The 14,355-nt window shown below is 34.1% G+C and overlaps 1 protein-coding gene across 1 annotated transcript in view; it reads left to right on the top strand.

Annotated features, from left to right (window-relative positions):
• The window catches only part of LOC121411458 (calcium-dependent secretion activator 1-like), a 75,084-nt gene that overhangs the window by 1,281 nt on the left and 59,448 nt on the right, over positions 1–14,355 (top strand). Inside the window, 1 exon segment of the mRNA XM_041604206.1 lies at positions 12,579–12,659. Coding sequence (XP_041460140.1) covers positions 12,579–12,659 — 81 coding nt within the window.

The raw sequence follows: 14,355 nt of genomic DNA, 5'->3' as shown, positions 1-14,355 counted from the left end.
CAATGTGGATATATCAAAATCAACCAAAGAGTATCAATAATTAATGAGTTGGAAGTATAAGGGTATGGAAATTGACAAAGTATAGTACATGTTCTTGTTCATTGAACTTTGAGATTGGAGGATGGTTAATGTTTGAAAGTATATTTACAAGCATGGTGTCCACCTGTTGATTAAAAACCTTGCTTTTCAGTGAATGATTTTTAAACAAAACAAAGGAAATGATAAAATTGCATGATTAATGATGCATAGTGATGATTCGATGTTTTTTATTTGAAAAGGGTGAAAAATTATATTTTTATGGTATTACATAATAATGATTCATGACGATGACCATGATTTATGATTACAACCATGATAATAATGATGATCACCATCAAGTCATATCAAATCAGGAATAGTGATAGTAGGGAAAAATATAGTAGCACTGCTGTTGAACCTGCACTTCTTACATGTATCTTTTAATATCCAAAGATTGGGAAATATCATCTGAAAATCTATGCAATTACAAGAATTACATGTAGGCCATATTTAAAAAATCAAAATACAATAAACATTGAGTAGGCCTATAACTTTGTCGCATCTTGTCTAGATACAGACAACTATAAAAGTACAGAGACCTCTGCATTTGATTGACTGAGATCAATTTTATTTAGTAAGAATGACTACTGATGTTCTTCCTAAAAATGGGAATTTAATAAATGCACTTTATATAGCATACAGCATACTGGACTTTGATCCCATGTCATACATTATGCATCGATAAATCTTTGTCTTTTTTGTTGTTGCTTTTGGGGGGGGGAGGTGATGCACTTACAACTTGACAAATTTGCTAAAGATTCTTGATGAAAAGAAATGGGAATGGTCTTGATAGAACTTGCAAAAATGGGTTCTCCTTTGACATGTCTTGTGCATGCCATTAACTAAGCTGAACTATAATTGCATTGCTGGGCATATTTCCTTATTCAGTGAGCTATTATAACACTAGAAAGCATTTTTAATGCACAGATGCTTTGTCTTAACTATTCATTCATTCTCCTTTGAGACAACTGAAAGGGAGGGGGGGTAAATGATTCTCACATGCACATAAACATTAAACACTTAATATTTCAATATTTTATTTTGTTCTAATCAATAGATTTGGATAGTTAAAGCACTATTCTATCTCCATAATAAAAATGCAGACCCAGTTGATGGTGTTAAATCATCTTTTTTATGATATTGTTTGTGGAATTCCTCAGAGGAGCAATATTGGTCCCTTTCTCTTTGTGTTGTACAGAATATATCAGTGATCTTACAAGTATTCTTAATAAATTGTAGTGTCCCTTTATGCAGATGACACATGTATATTCGTTGAAAATAAGAAGGTGAACATTCTTGTTATCAACCTTAGACCCAGTGAAAATATCTAGGTCGGGAATAGGATAACTTTTATCCATAGATCTGTCATGGGTATTAAATTATTTAATCCATATTGTCACTTTCTTCAATCATTACTGTACATGTAATGGCCACCTTACGACCCGACTGGTCGCCGACTGGCTTGCGACTGAGTGAGGGGAGATGTGACGTCACAACTCTTGTCAGCTAGAGAGTCGCAGACCGGACAGAGACAAGTCGAAAGGAAAATCGGAAGGATTTGACATGTCGAATCTGGATCACAAGCTCAATCCAACTTTCAGCCAATCAGACAGCAGAGTTGCACGACGCGTACATGATAAACAATGTGCATACTTTCTCAGTTGCTATGGCAAAAAGCAAAAAGCGCATGCGTGAGTCGCAGATCGGATCGCAAGGTGTGCGGTGTCGAGGTTTATGACCACCTTGCAATTCATCTCCCCTCACTCAGTCGCAAGCCAGTCGCTGACCAGTCGGGTCGTAAGGTGTGCGGTGGCCTTAACTGGTACAAGAAAAGCCCAAAAGCTGGAATGAGCAATCACTAGTCTACCTAAAAAAAAAGAAATAAACCTGCTGACTTCACCATGCAAACCATGTTTCTTTTTCTGTCTTGGTTTAAAAGTTAGAAATTTGTTTTTATCGCATATTTCATAGTGCTGAACCATGGCAAACATGTTCAACAATATGTTTTCCTGTACCTGTTCTTCAGGTATCCTTCATTTGTTTCTATTCTGTTAGTCTGTCTGTCTCTGTGTATTGCCATCTCTCTCTCTCTCTCTCTTCCACTATGTCTCTTTATTTTTGTCTGTCTCTTTCACCCTCTCTCTTCTCCCTTTGATTTTCAGTATGTATCATTCAACCTCTGTCAATTGTCTTTACTTGTTTCCCTAATGTTTACATGTATTTCAAAGTTGTTTCATAGGTGCTAATAATGATATGTTTTTTTGTGTATTAGCAGTATCGTTTTTTTTCCCTGTGTAGCTGGATGTAAGATATTTCAAGCAAATAATCATTCAATTAGTCATACAGACCACAACATCATAAACTATGCATACTATGCATACATTGTACCTTGGATATATCCATTGTTTTGTTGTTTTTGCACAGGGGTACTTCTATCCTAGCCACCTTTAATCTCTGTTAATAGCTCATCTGTTGAAGATAATATCCAGTTGGAAGCTATATCAGTTTGCTTATCAGATTGCTTTCTATTTCATTTCAACCCAATTTCATCCCGATGACTTTGATTGATGGCATCATGGCAGGACACTCCAAAAGTGAAATATATTCACTTCCACTCTGCATCTAATGAAATTTAATGAAAGTCTGGACCCTCGGTGCTTTGTGGGATATGTGTCTGATTTATTTTTATTTATTTCATTGTGGAAAAGAGATAAGGTAATAATTTTGCTCCGAAGCAAAACGGTGCATTGACATTCACATACATAATTGAGAATGATCATATTTCATATATTTCTTTTAAATTTGTCACATCATACATGTACATAAATTATTGATTAGATACTGTATGCTACTAAAATTCACCCCACAACACAATTTTCTTTAATGCTGTGTTGGGGAGAACCTGTTTGCACTTTATACATGTTTCGTTCAGTGTAAATATACAAAAATGTCAGCTTGGCATTTTCTCCTCCATTTTCCTTTAATACTGATTAGTCAATTGCATGTGTATCCACTTTATATCAAGTCTGCAATACTGAATGTATTTTATGATACTGGTCATGCCTGATTGTTAAAGTGATACTCTCTTAATTTTTAATGATGTAATCATTGTTTATAGCGAAATTCAAAATGTGATTGCCTGTCTGATATCTAAACAGAGAGTTAAGATATGATAAGGGAAGTGTCTAATGAAGGAAGAAGTCAGTGATTTGCACTAACTAATTTGTTCCTAGCCAACCAAGATGCCAAGATTTTAGTAGCTTATAACAGTTTTCGGTGAAAATAAACTGATTATTTGTAAAATACTACCCTGGATTCCAATATGCCACTCAGTCAGTCTTTACAAAATAGATCTATACATCATCGATCATCTGCATATTATCATTTACACTATTATTCCCATTCCACATATTATTCAACTGCATATATATCATTAAATTTATAACACATCTGTGGAAAATTTGATATACAGATATTGTGCTCAATGTCATTAGAAAAGTTGGGCAGTCGTACAGGAAAGCTACAGTATTTTTCCCCTGATTACTAAAATTCCAGCACAACGTAAACATGGTGTCTTTTTAATCAAAATTAGAACAAAATTATGAATAAAATTGAATGATGAACAAATTTAATATTTTTTCAAAATCAGATTTACATTCATGTCTGTGGCTCATCAATATCCAGATTTTTTTTTCAATTATCAATTTCAAAGGTTACTCATGCCCATTTGTAGTTTTTAGTTTCACTTAATATTTCCAAATATCAAGCTATAAAAGGTGTATGGTGTTCCTGTTGTTCCCTCACTGAATAAATTTTGGTAAAAACCCGTCTAATAAACGATATGTAAGAAATCATGATGATATTAACAGAGCTGCCAAGTAGTACGGATTTTCAGTATTTAGTACTGAAAAATGAGAAGAATACTGATGGTTTCATGCAAAATACTGATTGCAAAATACTGATTTCTCAAGTTTCAGTTTTATGTGTTGTCCTATGGTATTTCTTTGAAAATACTGATTTCCTTGCCAAAATAATGACTTTCAGCTTTAAAAATGCTGACATGTGCTTGTTCAGGTTGGCAGCTCTGTATTAATATGTAAAGAGCATGACAACACATACAATACTTGTCTTCACATGTACATGTTTCTATGGGCTGTGCAGGTGGTTGCAATGAAAAAGTGTTTAAAAGCCAAGACTGTGCGTCACTCCATCATGATAATTGCAATATCCCAAGCAGCCATTGCTGGCTAGCGTGCATTCATGATCAGCCCGTGTGTTATAATGCAGCTTACACCGCCGCCACGTATCATGCCAATATGAGGCGTTTGTTAGATGTGTGTTATCAAGCCTGGGATGCATCCCGTGTGCATGCCCTGGTAGGCAGCGCAGTGCATTCGTTAGATACTGTGTGTCGTGAGCTGCATTGCATGCGTGCAATATTACAGGCGAGCAGCGGAGCGATGGTCGGTGACGGTGTATGCGAAGTCTGCCCATTAATAATGCTTACACCGGTCTGTGTTGCCTTCTAATCATCCATGGAAGGAAGAACATGTATATATGTGAGATGAAAGAGAAAAAAAAATGCAAAGGTGCACACCTCAAAATGGGAAATGCATTGAAATTCCTTATTGTATTGAATAACTTTGGCTCATTGTAGGTACATTTCATGCATGCCTGTTTATATATAAATAAATTAACAAAAATTTGTGCGGGGGGGTATTAAATAAAAATCGATCAGGGACAGCAACAATAAATTTCATTTTAAGTGTCTTCTGTGCCTTTTGAAAACATTTCCAGTTTCAGGAAATAACTGTGCTCATTGCAACTTTACTGGGATCCTTGACATTCACTGGTAAAAGCAAATTCCTTTCTTATGGAATGTTGATCATAGGTCTAACTGTTCATAATCATTGCCATTTTGATTGCTGAGTGAGTCCGATATGCAGTACATTTCTGTGTATATTGCTTGTCACTTTTGCAAATTTTTTTTTACATTTTATGTATTGGTATACTTTATGTAATTGTGTATATTGAAATGTTGACCAGCATCATGGGCTGAGTGAGTGAATTTATAAATCAAAATACATGAATACAAATTAAATAACATAAGTACAGTATACAAAATTATAATGATCGAATTGCATCAAGAATGAAAATCTACTTGCAAGATATACTTATACATGGACATGTATTTCATGATAGAAAATGTAAAATAGAAAGAGATTGATAAGCAGAGATAGAGAAGGAGGGATCAGGGAGGGGTAGAAACTGGAATGTACAATGAGAAAACGTAAAGATTAGAAAAACGATAGAGAGAGAGGAGGTACATGTAGTAGAGAGTGAAAATAAATAAAAAGAGCATCATTGATCATTATGAATACTGCATGAAATTATTAATATTGATTATTTTTATACATAATCACAGTATACCTACTGGAATTTGATGTTTCCTTTCTCAAGCATTTCATAAGAATGGATTTTGAATCACAATACAATAATCTAAGTGCCTCTGCACATGACATACATGCATACATGTAGTTACTTCATATCTAAGGCTGATAACATTGTCCATGCAACAGTCTACATCACAGAATAACATTTTTTTTCAAGGCTGTGAAGTTTGTTATTTTTCATTAAGGACGTGTATGTTTATCAATCTTTCATAATATATTGACAGAAATAATGATACGGTTTGTTAGAAAACACTTCAAAATAGTAGTAGAAGCAGCAGCAATAGTACAATGTAGTAGTAGTAGAAGTATTAAAAAAATCATACAACGCTGTTTACTATATGAACCTTACAGTAAACAGTTTAAAAAAGTGTTTAAATCTTAAGCAACAAAGTTTAATTTTCATTATCTAATCTTCAATAAATTAAACGGTTAAACAAAAACTGTAAGATTCATATAGTAAACGGTGTTGTATAAAATCTATTTTAAACAGCGTTTTTACTGTGTACTACATGTAGTTTTATTATTATCATTGTCATTTTCATCATCATCTTTATTATTATTATCATGATATATTGTTTTTTTTCTACATTTCTGAATGCTTCTACTGTATTGTGCTGCTTAAATATTAGGGTTATGCAGATTTGCATAAATTTTGATTTGTCATCCCAATTTGAATTTACAATTTCAAAATGATGCCCCTTAGTTTGGTAAAAATAAAAGATTATTTATGATTATGAAAGTTCATCTGTGCTTGTTGAATATTATATTTCTTGAGTTGAGATCAAAAGTTTAAATTCATATGACCAAAGAGTAACTTTTTGTGCCAGAATGTTCATTGAGTATTGTTGCAAATGTATGTACATGTATTTTGAAAATTGACCAATAAACTATTTCAAATACTCGGCTTCCATTTATGATAATCCCAATACTACATGTATTATACACATTTTGCCCAGATAGTGATGATATTGGAGTGACCATGAGTAATGAATCAACAACAAACACGTCTTCATTGCTCACAAAGGTCATGATTTTCTTTGTAAACAAGTTTTTGAAATGTCATCATAACTTTAAAGTATTACTGAACATCTTGCCTGAGTTTCATTTTACATGATTAAGGTCCAATGTAATTTAGAGTCAATAAACCATGTTGAGGGAATCAACGTCAAAATGTTAACTAAGGTACATGCAAACATTCTGAAATGTAATAACTTTGTGGATCTAGTTAAATGAAATATGGACATAAGGATAATCAAGTATCTCTCATTGATTCCACAAGTCTTAGGTCATTTGATCAAGGTCAAAGGTCATTTTGTGTCAATGAACACCATATTTTTATTATATGAATGGTGTTTTTTTGTGAATAATTATTCAGAACTTGTTTTCAAATTCAGTAACTGTAGCTACATTGAATCGTGTAATGAAGACTGCCAGAGACGTTCCGCTTGTTCTTTTTAACAATGTTCAAGCATTGGGGAATGCCATATCACTGTGTCTTCAAGCTGGGTGCCTTTTAACCCAATGAATACTGAATTGTGTGAATTCCATGTACATTGTACAGGGACAACCGGTTCCAGTAGGCAATGGTTTGATGCATGTGCAGCTTCCCTAAAATGAGATGCATTTGTGGGGTTGATCTTATCCGAGAAGGTATCTTTTTTGTACTCTTTCCATGATCTATCCAGCAGCTACACGACGATGCAGACTCGCCAATATATTGACATGTACACCCGATCCCCCATAATCTAGCCCAATATTGATTTACCAGCCTGTTATCCTAATGCAAATGGAGAGTAACCTTTTGCTTGAGAAATACCATGACGGCAACCTGCGCCACGGAATCAATAACGCAGGACATTATTACAAGTCATAATCTGCATGCTTGCCTGTGGTAGTACTGAGGCTACACCTACTACATGCAAAGTATTGCTACATGTATAACATGTATGTATGCATCATATTGTGCTCCCCCATCTCCTAAAGGCCAAAGGTTATCGTTGCCTTTGGAATAGTGCAGAATCCATGTGGCAGACTCTTTATGATTATTATCTGTTTGTAACCAAAGCTACTTATTTAAATATGTTTTACTACTTTCGTTGTACGTTACATATGATAAGGAAGTGTAATAATGCAATTCTTTAAAGCATTGGAAAAAATCCAACAAGCATTACATTTCATCAAAATCGGATGTAAAATAAGAAAGTTATGACCTTTCAAAGTTTCGTTTTTATTTTAGAAAACAGTTGTATGCACATCCTGGTCAGTATGTGCGCAGATGAGGGGACTGATGACATCACTCACTCCCTATTTCTTTTGTATTTTAATATATGAAATATGAAATATTATGATTTTCTCCTTATTTACCTGCATGTGGAACAAAGATTTCTTCCTTCCTGAACATGTGAAATTACCAATGTTTTAACATTTTATGGTTTAGTCAGGTTGGTTCTTACTGTCAAATCAGTAAAAATTAAAATATTGTATTATTAAAACAATAAAAAACAAAAGAAATAATGATTGAGGCTGAGGGGCATCATTGAGTCTCTCATTTTGCATATCACTGAATTGTTCATATAACTGTTATGTGAAAAATAAGTGTAATTTTAAAATGTCATAACTTTCTTATTTCACATCTGATTTTGATGAAATTTTAAGCATTATTCTTGTTTGATTTTTCTCTATTAATTCAAATCATCAATTTTCTGGGGTGGACTTTACCTTTAAGTGCACTTGACAATAATTAGTCCCTTCACTAATATAACATAGAAATTTAGTGCTTTGAGCATTCAATGATACGAACTGTTCTTCATACCAGTAACTGCCTTTTGCCACACTACAAGGATTTTAATCACATTCATGTTGGCCTTGGCTGAAGGTGACATTTCTTTTCCAATATTCTTTCCTATTTATATTTTTCACTTTTCTTACATGATAAAATGAACTCCATCGCAGTGCAATGAATAAATGAATAATAAACTGAAAAGTCATGTTTTACTGGGATTGGATTGTGCAATATACCAGTGCTAAACCAGGAAGAGCCCCACCCAAAAAAAAGTAGACTTGTAGAAAATAAAAAGGAGAAAGAAAAAAAAAGAGTATGAAAGTACGTGTAATAATGCCTAATAGTATCTAAAAATAATTTAAGAAATATAAAACTAAATCAACTAAAATCATTTGAGAAATGAAATATGAACTAATTTACATGTTTGTGGATTTTTGTTTAAAAAGATACTGAAAATGAAAGATAAGAACTGTATATTATTTGATATTTCAGTTTTTAAAATATATGATACTAAAACATAAAACAAATATTGAATATGAAATGATAAGAAAATGGATAAAAGTACACATAGCAGTGTGGGATGAAAAGAAAAAGAATAAGGGAAAGAAATGAAGGGAAATATAAGATTAAAGAAAAAAATAAACAATATCAGCTGTGATCCTCCATTTATGTCAGTGATTTAATGTATGTTTCAATTTAAGATGCACTACACTACATGTAAGTTCACTAGTATGATGTAGATTATTTTCCTTGTATGTCTGCTGTCTTTTCTTTCAGATTATTGAGATCTACATGTATAAGCAAATCATGATATAAAATGTCATTGTTACCAAAATATGATCATAGTTAAACTTAAAGTAACAAGATTTGCATTATTTGCGCACGGAGCTGCCAATTAGTAGGATTTTATCCTTATTAGTAGGATCCTTAAGGGGAAAGCGACAATAAATCAGATTTTCCCCTAGAAAAAGGATGTTTTTATCTTGTAAGAATTATGATTTTGGGGATGTTTTCAAAAGTTCAAAGAGAAATAGGATTACATGCTTAAAACTACGATTAAAAGAAATAAAGATTAGGATTTTTGCAATTAAGGTCGGCAGCCCTGTGTTTAGCACAATTACCATCATAATCACAAAATTATCATGTTTATGTGTAGGTATTATTAGTAGGTGCAAATAGTGCCTCTTCCTTGTTTTTATTGCTAAGTTTTAAAAGTGATAATGTGTCCTGTTAAGAAATTCATGCTGAGATGTTGATTCAAGGACTTGCGTGTTTGAATCAGAATTCTATATGCATCCAGTGCAACCCATCATGATTGCGATAGGCGTACTGCTATGGATTGGCCATACCCGAGGAGCGGAGTATACCGTCAAATAAGTTTCCCAGATTAAAGGGCTACTTGTGACGTCAGAAGCTATAGGAGCGGGGAGAGAGGCAGCCCTCCATGCTGTTTGAAGCCTCCATTCAAATCACACGAGGGTTCTTGTTTATTCATTACTGGAACATGACCCCAAGCAATTTTACTTCCTCTGCATACACATTGCTAAAGCAATCTCACTCCACCCCCCCCATCATCATCTCCTCATCATGACCATCCTTGGTAGTCAATGCTTAAAATACAAGAAGGGGTTCTTGATTAGGGATGGTTTCTTAGATAGTCACCCCCATCAATTCTTTGATGGTAGTGATTTTTCTGCTAGTTCATAGGCTTAAAATCACTTCGTGAAATAATCACAGTAGCCATGTATCTTTGAGCCATAAAACGTACCCTAATTTCAAATGTCTGATTTCTGAATAGTTCCTGGATCATTGATTTGAATAACAAAGACTATTTGACACTTGCATTGAACTTCATAACTGGATAGTAGACAATTCTGACAAAAATTAAAGACATTTTATCATACTGACAGACCACCTAGTTGTATTTTAATTTACTTTTTTTATACACTATAAAAACTTGGGTGTTGTTAAAACTGACACCGGGTGAGCATTTCGTGAAAGGCCTTTTCGGACATTTTATCCAACAGTTTTCATAGTGACAGTGCTTCTCAGCCAATCGAAATCGAGGAAAATCGTCAGATCTGACAACTTGTTGGATGAAAATGTTGTTGAAACGCTCGCCTGATGGTGTCCCTAATAGACTACACCCTAGAGATTGTACATAACACCAAAAATATGTTCTAATAATACACATGGGCATTAAAGTAACACCTATAGGTGTTGAACCAACACCAAATATATAACAGTGTAGTATGATGACTGGCGTGATCCACTATATGTACACCAATCACTACCACACTTCTTGCTCTGTATAGTCTTGTATGCTACATTCTACTGGAGAGTATCAGCATAAGATATGAAGTTATTATGAAAAAATGTTTACGAGGTTACAGTTCTCTTTGTTTTTCCTGGGAATGAGAAGCAAATTAATTTGTTATGAAAAAATGTGTAAATCTTCGTTTTTTTGTCTCGCCTGCATAGCAGAGCGAGACTATAGGCGCCGCTTTTCCGACGGCAGCGGCATCGTCATCAACATCAAATCTTAACCAAAGATTAAGTTTTTGAAATGTCATAACTTAGAAAGTATATTGGCCTAGTTCACAAAACTTGGACATAATGGTTATCAGGTATTACGAAACATCCTGCCTGAGTTTCTGGTCACATGACCAAAGTCAAAGTTCATTTAGGGTCAATGAACTTTGACCATGTTGAGGGTATTTGTTGATTTCCTTCATTACTTTGAAAGTTTAGTGATCTGGTTCTGAAACTTGGATATAAGAGTAACAAAATATCACTGAACATCCTTTGTGAGTTTCAGGTCATATGGCCAAGGTCAAAGGTCGTTAAGGGTCAATGAACTTAGATTATGTTGGGCGAATCAAAATGAAATCTTAACCAAGATTAAGTTTTTTAAATGTCGTAACTCTGAATTCTGAAAGGATATGGATCTGGGTCATGAAACTTGGACATAAGAGTAATCAAGCATCAGTTAACATTCTGCATGAGTTTCAGGTCAAATGACCAATGTCAATGAACTTTGGCTGTGTTGGTAGTATTTGTTGAATTGCCATTATAACTTTGAAAGTTTATGGATTTTAGTTCATGATATGTGAACTAAAGGATAATCAAGTATCACTGATCATCTTGCACAAGTCATCAGTCACACAATCAAGGTCAAATGTTATTTAGGGTCAATGAACATAGTATTTTATCATCATATGAATGTTTTTTGTAAATGATTATTCTTTATTCATTTTCAAGGTCAGAGCTGTTGCTACATGTATATTGAATCTTGTAATGCAGGCAAGACAGCCAGAGGTGCTCAACTTGTTTTCAAATGTTCATGTTTTTAGCCCATAAATATGAAATAACAGTATTTGGTGAAGTACATGTAGCAGATCTCACTTTTCATAAGATATATTTATGTGTGATACTAAAGTTAAGTTTATTTTACTTTGTGTGTTGTCATCCACTCCCTCATATCTACATGTATTCCCATGTTTCTGTCATTTTATGCATATATCCTTCTAAATTAAGTTCGTAAATGCTGTAAACTTTGTATATCTGATGTAGATCCTAATATCTATGATATACATGTACATGTGTGCCTCTTGATGCAATGAAATTGATGCATGCAAGAAGTTTTTTTTTCGGGGGGGGGGGGGCTTTTCATATTCTACTGCCTAACTCTGTAGCATAGGATAAGCTTTAACATTGCAATGAATGGAAATTTTCCAGAGCTCTTTTGAGCATTTAGGGGGTAAAATCACCCCAAACCCCTATGTATTTTTCCCTGACTCGATGTCAATGTGGAGCTTTGGGGACATTTCATAAAGCTGTTCATAACTTAAGAGCAACTTTAAGAACAACTGGTGAACATTTCTTGTGGTAAATGATGTTAAGGTATCATTATATGTTCATTGGTGATTATTTAGCATACAAGAAAGGGTCACCAGTCATTCTTAAAATCCCTCTTACATGTAACTTATGAACAGCTTTATGAAACACTCACCCGACCATTAAAGATTGTATTCAATTTTAAATATCGCCCAAAGATATGTGAGCCAAGTTACACAAAACTCAGAACATCTGGATTATGGTGTTGTATCCAAATGTAGGATACAACTTTTGGTGTTGTATCCAAAAATAGGATTATTACTTTTCCAGTGCCACCACGAGTGATAATTTCAGTCAATCTTTCGTGTTCCCTGTTCACCCCCTTAACATTTCGATTCTTCTCTTTTTTTTTCATCACTTGCTTTCAGCTTGATAATGCTGATGAACAGGCTGCACAGATCAGGAGGGAACTCGACGGGAGACTTCAGCTAGCTGAACAAATATCAAAGGTACACCAGAATCCCTCTAAGCTTACAGTTCAGTGGAGGAGGGGGTTGTTTCACAAAAAAATTAAGTTTGACAAAGAATCGCGCTTAGATTCTCATTTGCATGCAGTTTATAAAGCACTGATTACCGCATTGGTCAGATCATGCTTGAAGGACATGCCCTACTGCATGGTCCTTCAATCAATTAGGTTTATGCGTTGGATACTGTGTGTTCATATTGGCGTACCAGTTATGGTAACGACCTCAAAATAAGTCCGAACAGAATCCAATAAAATCATCACCCAAATGTTTGTATGTATAAATAAAAATTATGTGCCAAATGACTCTGGAAGGAAAAATGCGTAATTGCTGAGAAATGAGCAAAACAAGCACAGAATTCCATGAAATGTATGGTATTTCTCCAAGCAATATCAGTACACTGTCCCACAAATGCTTTTCTGTGTTTTTATAGTGATCATCAAAATTACCGGTTTTGAGCTACGATTTCATGATTTCACAAAGATAAGTTTTAGTGTACCAGATCTAGATATATGGTAATTTGATGACAATTTACCTTGATTTAAAAGACTTTCTCATGAAATAATGGTTTCTGCAACTACCTTCTTTTGCCTTTAAGCATGAATTTAGGTCACCCAATAAGTCTTTGTGAAGCACCCCCCCCCCCACCTCCATGGCAGAAAATTGAAGTAATCCGAGAATAGTTGGGAAATAAATGGTACAGATTTGCACAGAGTTCTTTTTACAATTCCGATGGGGCCATTAGCCAAGGTGCAGAGTGGGGATTATGTGAGTTAGACAAGATTGTAACTCCTTGCTTTCGATGGAATATACATTTATTTTCTTTCAAATTGCGGGCGTAAATGGGGGTTTGATATGGTGATGTTTTGGGGTTTGATACAATATTAACCCCCATTTACATATTCTATCAGCACAGTATCTGGTAGCCACAATATTGAAAAAAAGTTATACAAACTTTTTATTAAATCAAACTGATTTTGTTAAAGATCCAATGAAGAAAACTTTTATCAAGAGTGAGATGAAACAAAATAAAAGTAAATAATTATAATTATATACATAGTTGTATCCAGAAAATAAAATGTACTATTTATGATGTAAGAACATGAAGTTTTGAATGCCAAGCAAATCAGGATTAGGCAAATACATATTGAGTAAGCTTGCGCAGTATGACAAATTAATATAGTATATGATGTAATTATCTATGGCATGCCATACAATTTGGGGGCACTGGTATATTACTAAGAAATATGTGAACTTTTTTCTGTGTGATGAATAATGTTCAAGTGATTCTGAGCATATAAGCAAACATTTTAGTCTCTTAGATATTTGGGCAGGATTTGGCGCTCGTTCCATGCATGGGAGAAGCTTTTAGGAATTGGTCCACGTTAGAAGTTGAATCTTGTAATTCGTGACATTATGATTACTACTGCATGGAAGCATCACTTTATGAAGTCATATAAAATTTGTGCATACATGCATGAAGCTTTAGCTTTATGGGTTCTGTCTTACAAAGAGTTGTGATTGACAATCAACTACAACTGACGGAAATCCATCATGGTCATAAATTTTCCTACCAGAACTTTGCAAAATTTTATTTGTACACAAAGAGGAGCACATTAAATTGTCAAGAAAATGATGGATGTATATAGTATACATCATATTTAGAAAATATTTTGAACAA

This window comes from Lytechinus variegatus, chromosome 3 (assembly GCF_018143015.1).
Source record: "Lytechinus variegatus isolate NC3 chromosome 3, Lvar_3.0, whole genome shotgun sequence".
NCBI classification, from domain to species: Eukaryota; Metazoa; Echinodermata; class Echinoidea; order Temnopleuroida; family Toxopneustidae; genus Lytechinus; species Lytechinus variegatus.
This window is presented reverse-complemented; position numbering and strand designations above follow the sequence as displayed.